The sequence below is a fragment of the Diceros bicornis genome, chromosome 20, assembly GCF_020826845.1.
Source record: "Diceros bicornis minor isolate mBicDic1 chromosome 20, mDicBic1.mat.cur, whole genome shotgun sequence".
Taxonomy (NCBI): domain Eukaryota; kingdom Metazoa; phylum Chordata; class Mammalia; order Perissodactyla; family Rhinocerotidae; genus Diceros; species Diceros bicornis.
Genome location: NC_080759.1, coordinates 28153030 through 28169571, shown reverse-complemented (window position 1 = coordinate 28169571; position 16542 = coordinate 28153030). Strand labels below are relative to the sequence as shown.

The window sequence follows — 16542 nt, the reverse complement described above, 5'->3', positions numbered from 1 at the left end:
TTTAGGTTTCACAGAACCTCAGTTATTGGGCTTCATTGGACTTCTGTTATTTGACATTTAGATCCCCAGATATTTACTTTTGAAACGTAAATTCAAGCTAGTAAGCATTGTATCCATTATTAAGAGTTAAACACTCTGCTATGTGCAGATTACATATATATATACAGAGAGAGGTGAATATATAGTATGTTGCATATGTATTTATGTATTTAAACATTTGTATACATACAATTTATGTATATGTTCCCTGTAGCTTATGATCCTTAAGGACTTTAGTAGTTTTATGAGGTTGCTGATCCTGTTTTCTATTTTGAAGATGATAAAAAAATTGGATCAATTTTTTAACAGGTGATTTGGATTATATGTGAGGATATTTTGACAATTGAGATAATAAAACAACGGTAGACAGAGGTTGATTATGAAATTTAGAATTTCCATATTTGAATATATTCACAAAAAGAATGGATAGCTGCATGTCCTGGATATTGTAAGTAATTACTGGTTGACAATGAGTTTAACCACATTATGTAGAGACCTATCTATTATGTCCATTCTCAAGAATGGAATTTTAAAACCACTGGATTACTTTGATGGCTCTGTATTTTTCTCATTGCATGGTCTAACAGATAATTCTGTCTTGCTCTTTATTGAATAATCGTAGAGATTTTAAATTATGATATTTATAACGTTCAAGTATTGCTTTAAGAAACAGAGATCTAGTTTTTGAGCAGAGTGTTCTTTGGATTAGATTATGCGGGGTAATCTATTTGAAAATGACACATAGTACTAAATAATTATTTGCATCCTTCCTACCACTTGAGACCGTACCCAGTTCAATATAGCAATAGATTGTAATGTGGACTATGGTAGTTTCTTGAAAAGCTCTTTTAAAGTAAGGCTGGACAAAGTGAGTAAAATGGACATCTGTTTTGAGAGACAAAAAAACTCACTAGCGGGATTTCAACAATACCATATCCGGTTTCTCTTATTCTAGCCGTATTTTGCTGCCCTTTTATGAGATGCCTATGTTAGCAATTTTTAAAATGTGCTTATATTTTCGTATAGTGCACCTAGTCTTCTCATTTTGGCAGAAAGTCAATTATGATTGGGCTTCTGACCGCCTCTCTAGTCCCAATTTTTGCTAATGCGCAAGAAAACAAACGGTAAATTGGAGACTGAAAAGCAACCCCCAACTCCCACACCTGCTGAGAAGGAAGCAACTGGTTACTAAGCCCAAAATAATGGAAGAGGGCCATCTATTGAATAAGTAGGAGTCGCCTCGGTCCAGGCATAGTGGAAACGGGTCCCAGACAGAGGGAATATCTTGGCGGAAGTAACAGTTATAAAAGCGCAAGAGATTTGATAGCAAAGGGTCAAGTTCGCGGGGCTGAGCTTGAGGCCTGAAGGCAACGTGGCAGGGATTGTTGGCGGGAGCTTCAAGCTCAGCCCGGAACCACGCCCAATTGGGCCACCCCTCCGTTGCTTCCCGGCTCCGGAGGCGGACCCGCCGCAGAGGAGGCCCAGGCCGAGGGGCGGGAGGCGGGCGCGCCGGCGTGACCCTGCGGCGCGTCACGCGCGGCGCCGGCGGCCATGGCGGGAAAAGAGGCGCGCGTCAGAGGCAGCTCCCCTCAGCCGCACTACAGCGACTGGGGCCGCCTGGAGGCGGCCATCCTCAGCGGCTGGAGGAACTTCTGGCAGTCGGTGGGCAAGGAGAGGGTGGCGCCGAGGGCCTCTCCAGAGGAGGCGGATGAGGAGGCCAGTGCCCTGACGCGGCTGCCGGTGAGCGTCGGCCGCCGGCCGCGGAGGAGCCGGGGCCCCGGCCCGGAGGGGCGCCTCGCCTCGACGGCCTCTGGGGACCTGGGGGCCTCCCCGCGCCCCGGCCTGTGGTGGAGCCCGTCCCCGCAGCCATCCCGGGCAGTGTGGTCACCTGGGAGCAGCAGTCGAGCAGAAACGCCCTGGCGTTGAGCCCTGGCGCTCCGCAGCCGGGCCGAAGGTCGCTGCGAAACGCATCTTCAGGGGGCGCCCTGCTAACCAGCCAGGTCACCCTCAGGGTTTCTACCCCCAAACCAGGTCTTAGGGCTAGGACCCCGAATGTCAGGTTAAGGAAGTAAGGAGACCATTCCAGACTTTCTGGTTAGCTTGGGAAAGCATCCAGCGTCTGTGCTCTCAGCGTCTTGCATCCTGGGCTCAGTGTACCCCAACACTTTGGGGTCACCAAAAACACACTCCCCAAGGATATTCCGGCTGTTAGCTTACCGTACCTTTCAAGTAACAAAACCTTCCCCCAGTCGAAAATAAATGACTGAGTTACAAGTGCTTCAAGTTACAACAGGCCACAGGAGTTATACACAGCATTTATTCAACTTTTCAGGTAGATGGGAAAATGGAGAGGGGAGAAATTCCTAGAAATTCTTAAAATTTTGTATCTCAACTTGACTATTGACACTTCCTTCTGACGTTTACCGGAAATTGAAAATTGCAGCTTAGAATGCCTCCAAGTTTCTCCCCCTTACAGAGGTTCTTTGAAATAACTTAATAGATTTTATAGAGGAGCTCACATGACAGATTTACTCTTTGATTTGATCTAATGATAAAATCAGACGTTTGTCCACTTGATAAAGGTTTTATTTTGAAGAATAAATTATTTCCTTAAGTTATTCAAATAAATGGTGTGGCAAAATATCCAAGAGGGGAAATTAAAGGAACTGATGATTTTGCTTGAAAAATACCAGAAAGATGGTTTTTCAGGAATGTTTCAATGTGTCAGAAATTAAGTTTTCAGTTATGATTCTTTCCTGATGGCAGGAGAATAACTTCAGAATGATAGATATAATTATTAAAAACACTGACAAGTCGGGGCTGGCCCGTGGCCTAGTGGTTAAGGTTGGCACACTCCACTTCCGTGGCCTGGGTTCAGTTGCCATTGCCACCCATGCTGTGGCAGTGGCTCACATACAAAATAGAGGAAGATTGGCACAGATGTTAGTTCAGGGAGAATCTTCCTCAGCAAAAAAGAAAAAAAACACAAGTTGATCTTTGGTTATCTAGTATAATAATTCTTTGTTAATTTTGTAACTTACAGATTTAATTATTAAAAAGTGTTCAGTTGACCTCTGGTTTCCTAGTATAATAATGATTTATTTTGTAATTTATGATCAAAAAACAATTTTCCAACATAAATTATTCATCCCTTTTACCTACTTGCTGCTTCCGTCTGTTTCAGATTGATGTACAGCTATATATTTTGTCATTTCTTTCACCTCATGATCTGTGTCAGTTGGGAAGTACAAGTCATTATTGGAATGAAACTGTACGAGATCCAATTCTGTGGAGATATTTTCTATTGCGAGATCTTCCTTCTTGGTCTTCTGTTGACTGGAAGTCTCTTCCAGATCTAGAAATCTTAAAAAAGCCTATATCTGAGGTCACTGATGGTGCATTTTTTGACTACATGGCAGTGTAAGTATCTATGAATTCAAGTTTTATGAATTAAAAAAGGAGATATTAAATTTGACTATTACAAATCAATAGTTGAAGTTAGTCTTGGCCCTACTACTAATTTGTTTCATGGATTTTGGGTCTTAGTGTCCTGTTGTAAAAACTGGGGATTAAGTTAAATGACTTTCTTCATAGGACCCTTTCAACTTTCCATTTTGTTTTTTCCTTGTGGTGCCTGACTAAAATATTTGAATAATTATATATAGTTTATACGGCAAGACATAAAACATTTCTTAAAATTTTCATTATCTTTAGAACACTGGTCATTTTATTACGTAGTAAATACTTTTCCATATCCAGAAAAGGAATGGCCAGAGATCAGAGAGCAGTTCTTTGACAGAGAAGAAAAACCACTCTTGAGTTTCTGGGAAATAAGATTCTGTTATCACCCCAAAGCATTGATATTTTCAAATATCATGTAGGTGAGAGAATTAATGTTACTGAGCAACAGTAGTGTATTGGATTCTATGAGGGATGCTTAAGTATGTTTACTTATTTAATCCTCACCCAATAAGAAGGTATTATCCTTGTGTTATGGAAGTGGAATTGAGGTTCAGAGTGACTATGGATTTGCCTTAAGGTCGTATAACTTATAAGGGACTGTTCAGATTGGAATGCCGTCGTGCTACCTTAAGAATATATAATGTTGGGGGCCGGCCCAGTGGCGCAAGCGGTTAAGTGCACGCGCTGCTCCGCTGTGGCGGCCCAGGGTTCGCTGGGTCAGATCCCGGGCGCGCACCGACACACCGCTTGTCAAGCCATGCTGTGGTGGCATCCCGTATAAAGTGGAGGAGGATGGGCATGGGTGTTAGCCCAGGGCCAGTCTTCCTCAGCAAAAAGAGGAGGATTGGCAGATGTTAGCTCAGGGCTGATCTTCCTCACACACACACACAAAAAGAATATATAATGTTGGATCTAGATATAACCTGCTAGATATTGTTTTGCTGTGCTAGATTTGGTGACTACATATAGGATTTTTTTTCATATTTTATTAAAGTTATTCAGAATCTTTCCTTATTCCATTCCAGATGCCATTACATCAAGTCTTGTGAGACTGCTTGATTAAAACATATGTGATATGTTATATATAATTTCAGCAAGTGCTGTTGTACTCTCACTTGCTGAGCGTTACCTCTACATTATCCCACAACCAACCATAGCATCAAGTATCTGATGCTATGGAACCAAATTTTCCCCATGTATAGTAATAATCATTGTAACTACTATTTGTGATCGTATAAATTATTTCTGATCCTTACAACCCTGGGTTGATTGTTATTGCTAGAATAATGCAGATGAAAAAAACTGAAGGTCCGACTATAAATGGCTTACATAACTAATTAAAGTGGTGAGGCTTAGCCAGATTTACCTAGTTTCAAAGTTGATTTTTTTTTCTTGAATTACAAGGTTCCTAAATGAAGATGGTTATCTTGTTAGGTTAGTGATTGTCTTAACTAGCCTGATTTAGTTAAAGGGCTTTAGATTTTATTTTGATTTGGTTAACTTTGTTTTAATTTTTGATGACATGTAGAATTGCTAGTTTAGAAATTTATAGCTATTGAAAGAAACTGAGTTGTTTTTTTCACATGATTCTTAGTTTGTTAGGTTATCTGTAAGAAACATTTGAGCCTTCCTTGTATAATTAACACTTACTGAACTGTTACATTTGAGACTGTTAGTAGAAGTACCTAAGAAATTTGGTTATATTGATGCCTTAGTAATTTTTTTTTTACCTCTAGGAACATTTATGCTCACTATCTGTGTAGTTTATCTTTAGTGTAGAGTTTGTCAATCTTGGCACTATTGACATTTTGGACCAGATGTTATGGGAACTGTCCTGTGCATTGTAGGATGTTGAACAGCATCCCTGGCCTCTATCCACTAGATGCCACTAGCACTGCTCTTCTACCCGCCAGCTGTGATGGCAAAAATGTCTGCAGACATTGCCAAATGTTCCCCGAGGGGGCAAAATTTCCCCAAGTTGAGAATCAGTGCTCTATGTAGTGAATTTTAACCATTGAAACAAGTGTTAGATCACCTGTTCCGTGAAAGAATCTAAATGAAAGATTAGAAAGTAAGTAACTACTTCCCGGAAAAGACTTCCTCAGCTTCTGGACCACTACTACTCCCCTTAACACCTTGTGCTTTTTCCTGTCATGGCACTCAGCCTACCTATATAACAGTGTCTGCCCTCCACTGCCCTCCATGAGGATTGGGACTATATAAGCATTGTATCCCTTGTGTCTAGCAAGTTCTCAATAAATTATATATTGCTGAATGAATAACTGGATAAGTAAGTTTTCTATGTGTTAGTTTTCTAATTGTGACAATTTTATACAGCTATAAAATGTGCTGTCCATATACAAGAAGATCTTCGAAATCCAGCCGTCCAGTGTATGGAGCTGTCACTTCGTTTTTACACTCGTTGATCATTCAGAATGAGCCACGATTCGCTATGTTTGGACCAGGTTTGGAAGAATTGAATACATCTTTGGTGTTGAGCTTGATGTCTTCTGAGGAACTCTGCCCAACAGCTGGTTTGCCTCAGAGGCAGATTGATGGTAATTTTCATTGTTAATCTACAGTACATAATAATTTAAACACTTTGAGCTTGACACTAATGTTAAATAGAAAGAAATTCATTTGTTAATTAATTAACTATTTGATGTAATGAAATACAGTGATTTGGTGAAGGGGAGCCCCCAGGTCCCAATGGACTGAAAGAATTAATTTACTTTTTATGAGAGGTAAACTTCCTCTTATTTCCTCATGTTTGTGTAAGAAGATAAGATTATGTGAAAGTAAATTATATGTTGTCAAGATGTTGTGTTTGTACAGTATTTATCATATTTTATTTTTTCTCATATTTTAAAATATTAACAGCAAAAACCATTCAGCATCTACTATGTGCAAAGTACTTTGTTCTATATTGGAATTTCAAAAAAGAGCTAAATTGTCACCTTTCCTTTCTTTCTATGAAAAAAAAACAGCAACCATGTAGTTAGTTGATAAGCAGGATCTATAATAAATACAAATAGCAGTATAATCTAGCTTATGCTTTACTTATTCATTTATTGAGAGCACCTGTTAGATGCTAGCAGTGCAGATATTTAAAACAAACAACATAAAAAATCTCTGTCTGCCCTGTAAATACTTGGTGTAAGTGAGGGTAGAGACAAGTATACAGGTGATTAGAATGTGGGGTAATTAGCTCCTGCGTAGAAAGGTAACAGTCAAAGAAGGCTCCACATTGAACATGATGCCTCACATGAGTCATTAGGATGAGTAGGAATAGGCCATCAGAAAAAAAGACAGGGTAAAAGTCTTCTAGGCGGCAAGAACTACATTTCTAAAAGCACAAAGCTCTGGGTGTGCATGACACATTTGAAGTAGATCTGTGTATCTAGATTGGAGCTAGGTGAGAAGACACTTGTATGCCATGCTTAAGCATTTGGGAGCTGTTGAAGGATTTTAAACAGAGGAGTGAGGTGATCAAGATTGTATTTTTGAAAGATCACTCTGGCTCCTGAGTGGAGAATTGATTAGAAGGGGCCATAAAGACATAGAGACCCATTGAGAAACCACTATAATGTGATAAAAATATGAAGGATATAGAATTGACTGAATGTGTATTAGCAGTAATAAGGACAACTCCAGGTTTCTGGTGTGGTTTTCATATTGGATGTTGGTGCCGTTCACTAGGATAAGGAAACATAGGAGGAGGAAGAGAAACTTTTTTGAGGAATCTCTATAGGGAGAATGACAGCCACTCTTTGGAATATGTTGACTTTGATAAGTCTGAGAGGTACAAGTAGAGATGCCTGATATAAGCAATCCACTTGAATGGAAGCTCCATTAGGACAAGAATCTTGTAAGCTATATTCTTAGTTATATCTGTGGTGCCAGGCACATAGTAGGCACTCAATATATATTTGATGAATGAATGAACGAATGACTTTATGGATTAGTTTATGCATCCAGATCTCAAGGGCAAGATCTGGACTAGAAATCAAGATTTGGGAATCATGGAGTCCACATGGACTTGGAAGTTTCTGAGGATGGACAGGAAGATTGTGAACCAGGTGCTGAGATCTTCAGTGACTGTTTGGAGGAAGGGATTATCAAAAAGAGATTCATAAATGACACGGTTGAGGAAGGGAAGATGGTATTACAGCTGAATGGTGTGCGTGTCTCAAAGAGATGGAGTTTTTCAGGAGAGTTGGTGAGTAATGGTTAGGACATGGCACTGGGGAGTAAAGAAAACATTGACCCCACCTCTTTATCCCAAGATGTGAGAGAATAGACAATTTTGTTACTTGAGAGTCCACTGCAAGAGAAGCAGCACCTTGGAGGGGGTCAGTTTCAGGTAAGGCCATGAGGTGGAGGGAACACTTCAAGAAGAGGTTGGGGATATAGGGAAATTTGCTGATTATGAAATGGCAATTTCATTCTCCAGACAGCAGCTGGAGTGATTGTTTGAAAATGCCAATCTAATTATGCCTCAAACCCTGCAAGATCAGGGAAGAATAGAGGGATGGGTCATTGACAAGGTGGTGCAGAACAGGATGGAGATCATAATGGGCTGAGGTTAGATGTGTTGGGAGGGTAACCTCTGGAAGTTAAACTTATGAAAACAAAGATCAGAGACATGGTAGAATTTGTTTCTATGATCTCTTTGGGGAGTTTGTGCACCAGACCTAGTGGCCAGAGAACTAGGGTCACTTGGTCTGGGATGCTTACATTCCCAGCCACCAATATCTCTGTATATGTGTTGCCTGGAATGGTGACATAAGATGGCATAGCGTGGCTTATTTAAACAACTAGATGGTTATAATGCAGGGATTAATGAAAGGTAGAGTTGTCCTAATGAGGTAAGTAGAGGCCGGATTATATTAGGGTTTTGTTTATCTGAAGAGCAATGGCTTTGAAGGGAAGAGATGTAATTAGATAGGCATTTTAAAGCAATCTTTCCAGCTGCTGTCAGAGGAATGGATAGTAGGGGGCAAAAGTGGATGTAGGAGACTGGTTAGAAGTGATTGTCCAGGTGAGAGATGATGATAACTTTTTTAAAAAAAATTTGGGAGTGGGATAGAGACAATTGTACAGATTTAAAAAGACATTTATATAGCAAAAAGAATTAGAGCCATGGAAGAAGAGAAAGATCTTTCCAGGAGGCAAGAGGAGAATCAACTCCTGAGTGTTACCACAGCCAAAGAAAGGAAGAGGTTAAGAAAGAAGGAAAAATAACAATGTTAAATGATTCAGATATAAAGTAGTAAGGAGCTAATATTTAGCACCTGTTATTTACCTGTCATTTTAGTAGGAGTTTTATATATGTGATCTTGTTTAATGCCTACAATAACCCTAAAAAGTATGTATTATTTCTATTTTTTGATGTCAAAATTGTGACTTACAAAAAAATGGCTGTATATAGCTAATTCAGGATTCTAACCTAAGTCTGGTTCCAAATTTCAGTATCTGCCATTTTCTTCAATTTTCTAAGGTGCCATTGATTACTCCCCATCCATTTAAAAACAGCTTTTCAGAAGGGAAAAAAAGCCATTTCACTGAATGTATATATAGAGTATAAGACTAATGAGAAACATAAAATTATGAAAATGAGTCTTAGTCTTGAAGATAAATAGTAGTAGCAGTTATGCATCAGCTGCTACTGATAACGATGATGATAAACTTAATGATGATAGTGATGATGATATGAAAAGGAATGTTATAAGCCTAGCAGTTCTTTGTTCTTTATCCATATTTTTATTGCCAGGTGAATGGAAATTGCATACAGCATCTTTTCTGTAGGACAAACATTTCATTTTATTTCAAAGCTGTATATGACTTGTCATAGAGTTTGCTCTTTTTGCTAACGCGGGGTAATTTTTTTTCAATCTGATCTTCTGCTGTCTTTATTAATGACTTGTTTTGATAACTGTAGTTTTCTCCTTTAGGTATTGGATCAGGAGTCAGTTTTCAGTTGAGCAACCAACATAAATTCAACATCCTGATATTATATTCAACTACTAGGTAAGGCTACCTACTTGGCAGCCTACCTGAGACATCAGGACTGGAATATTTTAGGGAGATGGAGCCTGTTTAGTGTCTGTTTATGTTTTATATTTACATTCTTCTTATAGAAAGGAAAGAGATAGAGCAAGAGAAGAGCATACAAGTGCAGTTAACAAGATGTTCAGTCTACAGAATGAAGGAGATGATCAACAAGGAAGCCGGTACACTGTAATTCCACAAATTCAGAAGGTGTGTGAAGTTGTTGATGGGTTCATCTACGTGGCAAATGCTGAAGCTCAAAAAAGTAAGCATTATCTTATTTTCTTTTTAAAAGCACTTTCTTTGCAAAGCAAATAAGAAAATACTTTTTTAGGCTTTACTGTGGCTCCTTAGGAATATGATGGTTAATTTTATCAATGTGATTCTATGACCATTACTGTTAATAGTGGGTTCTCAAACCCAATGCACATGATGTGCATTAGGATCACTTGGGGAGCTTGTTAAAATGCAGCTGCTTGATTCCTACCCTGGATTATAATTCAGTGTCCTGGGCATCTGTTTTTTCTTTTGTTTTTATTTTTGTTTTTGTTTTTTTGGTGAGGAAGATTTGCCCTGAGCTAACATCCATTAGCAACCTTCCTCTTTTCTTGCTTGAGGAAGATTACCCCTGAGCTAACATCTGTGCCAATCTTCCTCTATTTTGTATGTGGGATGCCCCTGCAACGTGACTCCACTCCCATGAGTGGAGTAGGACCGCACCCAGGATCCGAGCCTGTGAACCTGGGCTGCCGAAGCAGAGCTTGTGGAACTTTAACCACTCAGCCCCAGGGCTGGCACCTGGGCATCTGTTTTTTTTTTGTGAGGAATATTAGCCCTAAGCTAACATCTGATGCAAATCCTCTTCTTTTTGCTGAGGAAGACTGGCCCTGGGCTAATATCTGTGCCCATCTTCCTCTACTTCATATGGGACGCTGCCACAGCATGGCTTGACAAGCGGTGTGTTGGTCTGCACCCGGGCTCTGAACCCGCGAACACCAGGCTGCCAAAGCGGATTGCGTGAACTTAACTGCTACGCCATCAGCCTGGCCCCTAGGCATCTGTTTTTTTAACAAACACCTACAGAATTTTGATAAATACCAAATAGTAATTTTTTGTGTTATGCTTCTGCACTTTTTATTATTGATGTTTTGTCTGCTTCTGGCCCCATTCAAATAATTTATGCAGATAACTGAAAACTTTTATCTTTGTTTTAATTACCCAGATAGTAAAGAGATGTGTGGGGTGGAAAGTTTACTTTAATTAAGTAGATTAGTTAAGAACACTCTCCACATATTCTGAATAATTGCCATTCACAATGCTGTATAGGCATGAAATCAGAATATTATTGGCCCACAAACCAATATTGTAATTTCTTCCTCAAATTCTTTGTGAACTAAGTGGAGTATATATATAAAATAAATATTGTTCTCATTCATAACAAAGTAGGAGCAGTCATTGCTGAAAGAACTTAAAGTTTATGATGCACTGAAGTTACCCATAGCAACAAAGCCAAATCTAGCTCAACTACTGACTAGTTGGACTCAATCCACTGCATTAATGGCCTAACAGAAGAAGAAGCATGCCCGTTTCTGGGAGTAAATCCTCTTTACCTCAGTCTCTACTGTTCTTCTACATAAAATATCTAGCATTAAATTAAAAATTATAAGACACAAAAAAATAAAAATGAAATGACCCATTGTCAAGAGATAAAGCAGTCAATGGAACTAGACCCAGAGATGGCCTGGATGTTGGCATTCTCAGAAAGGGATGTTAAAATAACTATGATTAAAATGTTAAAGGATCTAGTGGAAAAGGTGGACAATATGTGAACAGATAGGGATTTTCAGCAGATAGAAGGAAAGCATAAAAAAGTAAAATGGTAATACTAAATAGAAGAAATATGATTATAGGTGAACAGTTCCTTCAGTGGACTTTTCAGCAAAGGAAACCTTCAGTGAACCTGAAGATAGATCAATTGAAATTATCCAAATTAAAACAAAAGAGAAAAAAGAGTAGAAGTGGGGAACAGAGCATCAAGAGCTAGGGGAACCTATCAAGTGATCTAACTCAGGGGTCAGCAAACTTTTCTTAAAGAGCCAGATAGTAAATATTTTAGGCATATGAGCCATATGAGCCATAAGATCTCTCACAGTTACTCGGCTCTGTTGTTAAAGTGCAAAAATAGCCATAGACAATTTGTAAATGAATGGTCATGGCTGTTTTGCACAAAAATTTACTTATAAAAACAGATCTGCAGAATGTAGTATGCCAACCCCTGATCTAACTTATGTGTAATTGGAGTCTCAAAACATGAAGGGAGTCAGAACAGGGAAAAAGAAATTTTTGAACAGGTAATGGTCAAAATTATTTCAAAATTATTGAAAGGTAACAAACCACAGATCTAAGATGCTCAGAGAACTCCAAACCTGATAAATAAAAAATACATCTAGATACACTGTAGCCAAACTGATGAAAACCAAACATAAAGAGAACATCTTGCAGGCAGCCAGAGCAAAAGGAAACATACATTTAGAGAGCCAAAGATAAGGAGAGAGACTTCCTGACAGAATTGCTGCAAGCTAGAAGACAATGAAGGGAAATCTTTACAGTATTGCAAAGAGGGGAAAATCTTATATCCAGCAAAGATATCTTTCAAAAATGAAGGCAAAATCAAGACTTTTTCAGACAAACAGACCCTGAAAAAATTCATTATCAGCAGATTTTCCCTACAAGAAATATTAAAGGAAGCTCTTCAGGCAGAAGAATATGATACCAAATGGAAAACTGCATCTACAAAAAGAAATGAAGAGCTGTGGGATGGAAATAATATAGCTATATATAAAATATTTTTTTCTAATTTTAATTTCTTTATAATTATGTAAAGGAAAAATAGTAACAATGTATTGTGAGGATATAATATTTTTGAATAAAATATATGATAATACAACACAACATGGAAGGGAAGAAATGTAAATATAGTGATATAAGGTTCTCCTATATGTGAAGTTGTATAATACTGTTTAAAGGAAGACTGTGTATGTTACAGATGTACACTGTAAATCCTTGAGCAACCACTAAGAAAGTGTAATAGAGGTATAATTAAATAAGCCAGTAGTGAAGATAAATGGAATCATTAAAAAACTCAATCCAAAAGAAGGAAGGAAAAGAGGGAAAAAGGAAGAAAGAGCAGATGGGACCAGTCAAAATCCAAAAGGTATATGATAGATTTAAACGCACCGTGCTGATAAGTACATTTACTATTTATTCCTTTTCTGTTAATATATAACAACTTGCCTCCAACCTAGTGGCTTAAAACAACACCTGTTTATTAGCTCACAGTTCCCTATGTCAGAAGTCTGAGGCATGCACGGCATGGCTGGGTTCTCAGCTTAGGGTCTCACAGGCTGTCAGATGGGTTGCATCCCTTTCTGGAGGCTCTGGGGAAAAATCTGCTTCCTAGCTCAAGTTATTGGCAGAAATCAGTTCCTTGCTGTTGTAGGACTGAGGTCCCTATTTCCTTGCTAGCTGTCAGCTGGGGGTGCTCTCAGCTTCTAGAAGCCATCTTTGTTCCTTGCTATGTGACTCCCTCTGTCTTCAAATTCAGCAGTGGAGAATCTCTCTCACTAGGAAGAACCTCATGCCTTTTAAGGGCTCACCTGATTAGGTCAGGCTCTCTGAGGATAGTCTCCCTTTCTTAAAGTCAGCTGTCTTATAATATAGCCTAATCATGGCAATGATATCCCATCAGGTTTGCAGATTCCTCCCACACTCAAAGGGGACGGGACGGTACAAGGGTGTGAGTCATTGGGGGTCATTTTAGAATTCTGCCTACCACAAAATGTCAGTGATTCACACACTCCAATGAAAGGCAGAGATCATCAGTTTGGATAAAAAAGCTAGACCCTATATGTTTAAATTTTTGAAACTAAGGCCTTTGAAAGAAAGGGCAGTGATAGCTACAGAATTTGTGAGAGGAAAATATCTATATCAAAGTATTTTTGCTCTCAAACTATAGAGACATCTGAATGGTACTGTGATTTTTTTTCCCTCTGATTTCACCTAAACTCCTATACTTTTGCAAGGCTTAATGTAATTTTATGACAGATCAGTACATGAACACAGCAATAGAAGCAGTTTGTTATGTTTGGATCCTGGTAATTTTTTGGTTTCCTTATTTTGCTTTTAATTTAATGTCATTTTTAAAATCATTACAAGTTATGCAAATTAAAGGTTTTGACTACATTCCTTAGGACACGAATGGCAAGATGAATTTTCTCGTATTATGGCAATGACAGATCCAGCATTTGGATCTTCAGGAAGACCGATGCTGGTTTTAGCTTGTGTTTCTCAAGCGAATGTAAAAAGAATGCCCTGTTTTTATTTGGCCCATGAGCTGCGTCTGAATCATCTAAACCACCCATGGATGGTAAGGTCCTATCTTCTCTGGTGACGAAAATCTGATTTTATTTTGTGCTCTAGTTTCTATTTGATTTTATTATTTCCTATTCATTCTCTTTAATGAAACAGCATTCTAAAGTCAATTTTAGTAGCTTAATTGGTGGGAGATATTTGATTGGTGTCAGTAAGTCTCAGTTGATCATTTGTTCCCTACTTGCCTCGCCTGTCATGGATACAGTGAGATAGTAATTGGGGATTGTTTTTTTAGATGCCGTTATTATGGTTTTTTCAGCATTAATGTGTTATGCTTTAAGGCCTATCAAAAATATAGATTCCAGTGTCTTGCTGTCCAAATTTTATTTTAATCATGGAATCCTTTCTTCAAGTGAAACCTTACATGAAAGCCCCTAGGTAAAATAGATAAAGAAAAATTAAAATTAGAAATGCTTTTGCTGAAAAAATTAGAGGATTTTCTTCCTTCCTCCCCCATGCTTTCCATGGAGCCCTGGAGACTCTTTGGAACAGGGTTTGAAAGCTACCGATAAAGGTGTACCTTCCTGAGTGGTGGGAGTTTTAGCTTACCATTAGGAGGAGTGGCAGTTTTAAAGACACATTTACAACAAGGTGTCACATTTGTCAGCTGACTAGCTAGGTTCATTGAAAAAATGTTTTAGTTTTCAAAGTGAATCCTTTGGAGGAATTTGTTTTTCCTAATACATGCAAACAAGTCATGAAATGGTAGTTCTTCCCATTCCCAAAGCTGAGTTCCAAGATAAGTAATAAGCCTCAAATTGGTAATAATTATAACATAAGAGATCATATTTCTTTTATCTAAGCTCTCTAGAAGACAAAACTTGAGCAACTCACCCATGGTTTATTGGGATTTTTTTAGTCCTTTTCATTTTTTTAGTGTCTAGAAAAATCCCTCGTAAGCATAAGATTTTGCACTCAGGTTCTTACTGACAATGGTCTCTCTTATCTGCTCATAGGTCCAGGATACAGAGGCTGAAGCTCTGACTGGTTTTTTGAATGGCATTCAGTGGATTCTTGAAGAAGTAGAATCTAAGCATGCAAGATGACACTCCTCTCAGACCTTGGGAACTGAAACCATTTGAAACTTGTTACTAAGGTCGTGATGTGGATGTTTGCCCAGTGAGCTCACTTTGTCCTGCCTTTTTGCCGCTGGGCTTTATATTGGACAGCTGTAGCTGCTGTGTTTTTTAATATAATTTTTACTTTTTACCTTAAATCAATTAGAAAAGTTTCAATGCTAGCATTTAGCCCCAAAACAAACCTTTTAGATTTTTCCTGATAACTTTTATATTTTCTGTCTTTTTTAAAATATTAAATTCTGAAAAAGCAAGTTTGTGCTTTTCTCATTCCTTGTGGTTTCTATGCTTTTTGGTTCAAAGATTGCTCTGGTGGTGAATAGCAAATTTGCTAAGCTTTCTATAGGTTCTTTTCAAGGGTTCTTAACTAGTTATCGGAAAAGAAATTTTTATCTATTTTTAATAAATGTACTGCTTAAAGACTGAATATTTACTGGAATTGCACTTAATATTATGGCCATACAACTTCTGTTTTTTTCTAAAACAGTACAAATTAACTTTATATCATATTTAATACTAATTCAGTGAAAATAACTTTTCCTGGAAGTTCTTCCTATTTTCAAATAACTTTGAAAGCTTATAGAGAAAACATTCCAGAGACTCACATGATCCTATGATCTCCTCCTCACTAATTGCTTGCACTTTGCAGAGGAAACGTTATAGCCCTCCTCTCTCAACTCGATTTAAATTTTTCTGTTAGCTTTTTAGCATATCTCTGCATTTTTTACAGGTTCCTCTTATGATTGCCACATATATCCTTAGCTTTTCAGTTTTCTTATAGTTAACATTGTATCAATTTGTGTGTGATGTAGGAATGTTGTAACTGTGTAGATCCTATTATTCTTACCACTCTTTTTGCTACAGCTGTTAAATGTATTACACCTACATATGTTATAAATCCCAGAAGACAGTGTTATAAGTTTTGCCGAAAGTCATATATATTATAAAGACTGTAGAAGAAGAAAATTTTTAAAAATAATAAAAGTAGTCTTTTATCTTTTTCAAGATACATAAAATCCTGGGTTGATAATTTTATTCTTTTAGCCCTTTCAGGATGTTCTTTTGTTCTCTTCTAGCCTCTGTAATTTTTGATAAGAAGTTATTCACTAATGCATCTTTATTCCCTTGTGTGTAATTTGTCTTTTTTTTTCCTGCTTTCAAGTTTGTTCTTTATCTTGGTTTTCAACAGTTTCACTACAGTGTGCCTAAGTATGGCCTTTATATTTATCCAGCTTAGGGGTTATTAAACATATTGATTATAGAAATTCGCGTTGTTTACCAAGTTTGGAAAATTTGGGGTCATTATTTCTTCAAATATATTTTTTCCCCATTCTTTCCTCTTTTTCTCTCCCTTGGGTTTCTATTATGTAATGTGAGTTACACTGTTCATTATTATTTAACCTGTGTCTGAGGCTTTGCTCATTTATTTCAATTTTTTTTCTCTCTGTTCTTCAGTTTGGATTATTTCAGTTGATTAATCTTC

The 16542-nt window shown here is 38.0% G+C and overlaps 1 protein-coding gene across 2 annotated transcripts; it reads left to right on the top strand.

Annotated features, from left to right (window-relative positions):
- Positions 1 to 1575: 1575 nt before the first annotated feature.
- Positions 1576 to 16065, top strand: FBXO4 (F-box protein 4). Of its 2 annotated transcripts, none has more exons than XM_058564160.1 (7): positions 1576 to 1701; positions 3224 to 3459; positions 5839 to 6059; positions 9456 to 9531; positions 9642 to 9817; positions 13803 to 13978; positions 14940 to 16065. In XM_058564160.1, the coding sequence occupies exons 1-7, from the start codon at positions 1591 to 1593 to the stop codon at positions 15027 to 15029; spliced, it is 1086 nt and encodes a 361-aa protein (XP_058420143.1). In that variant the 5' UTR covers positions 1576 to 1590; the 3' UTR covers positions 15030 to 16065. The 2 variants fall into 2 exon arrangements, with proteins under 2 accessions (XP_058420143.1, XP_058420142.1); XM_058564159.1 differs by having other exon boundaries at positions 1576 to 1779; positions 14940 to 16063.
- The last annotated feature ends 477 nt before the right edge of the window (positions 16066 to 16542 follow it).

What these genes read in the sequence shown, in the direction of transcription:
- FBXO4 (XM_058564159.1), top strand. Translation starts at nt 1,591, where the DNA reads ATGGCGGGAAAAGAGGCGCGCGTCAGAGGCAGCTCCCCTCAGCCGCAC. An exon ending in GCCTCAGAGGCAGATTGATG is followed by an intron (nt 6,060 to 9,455) that starts GTAATTTTCATT and finishes TTTCTCCTTTAG; the next exon opens with GTATTGGATCAGGAGTCAGT. An exon ending in AAATGCTGAAGCTCAAAAAA is followed by an intron (nt 9,818 to 13,802) that starts GTAAGCATTATC and finishes TACATTCCTTAG; the next exon opens with GACACGAATGGCAAGATGAA.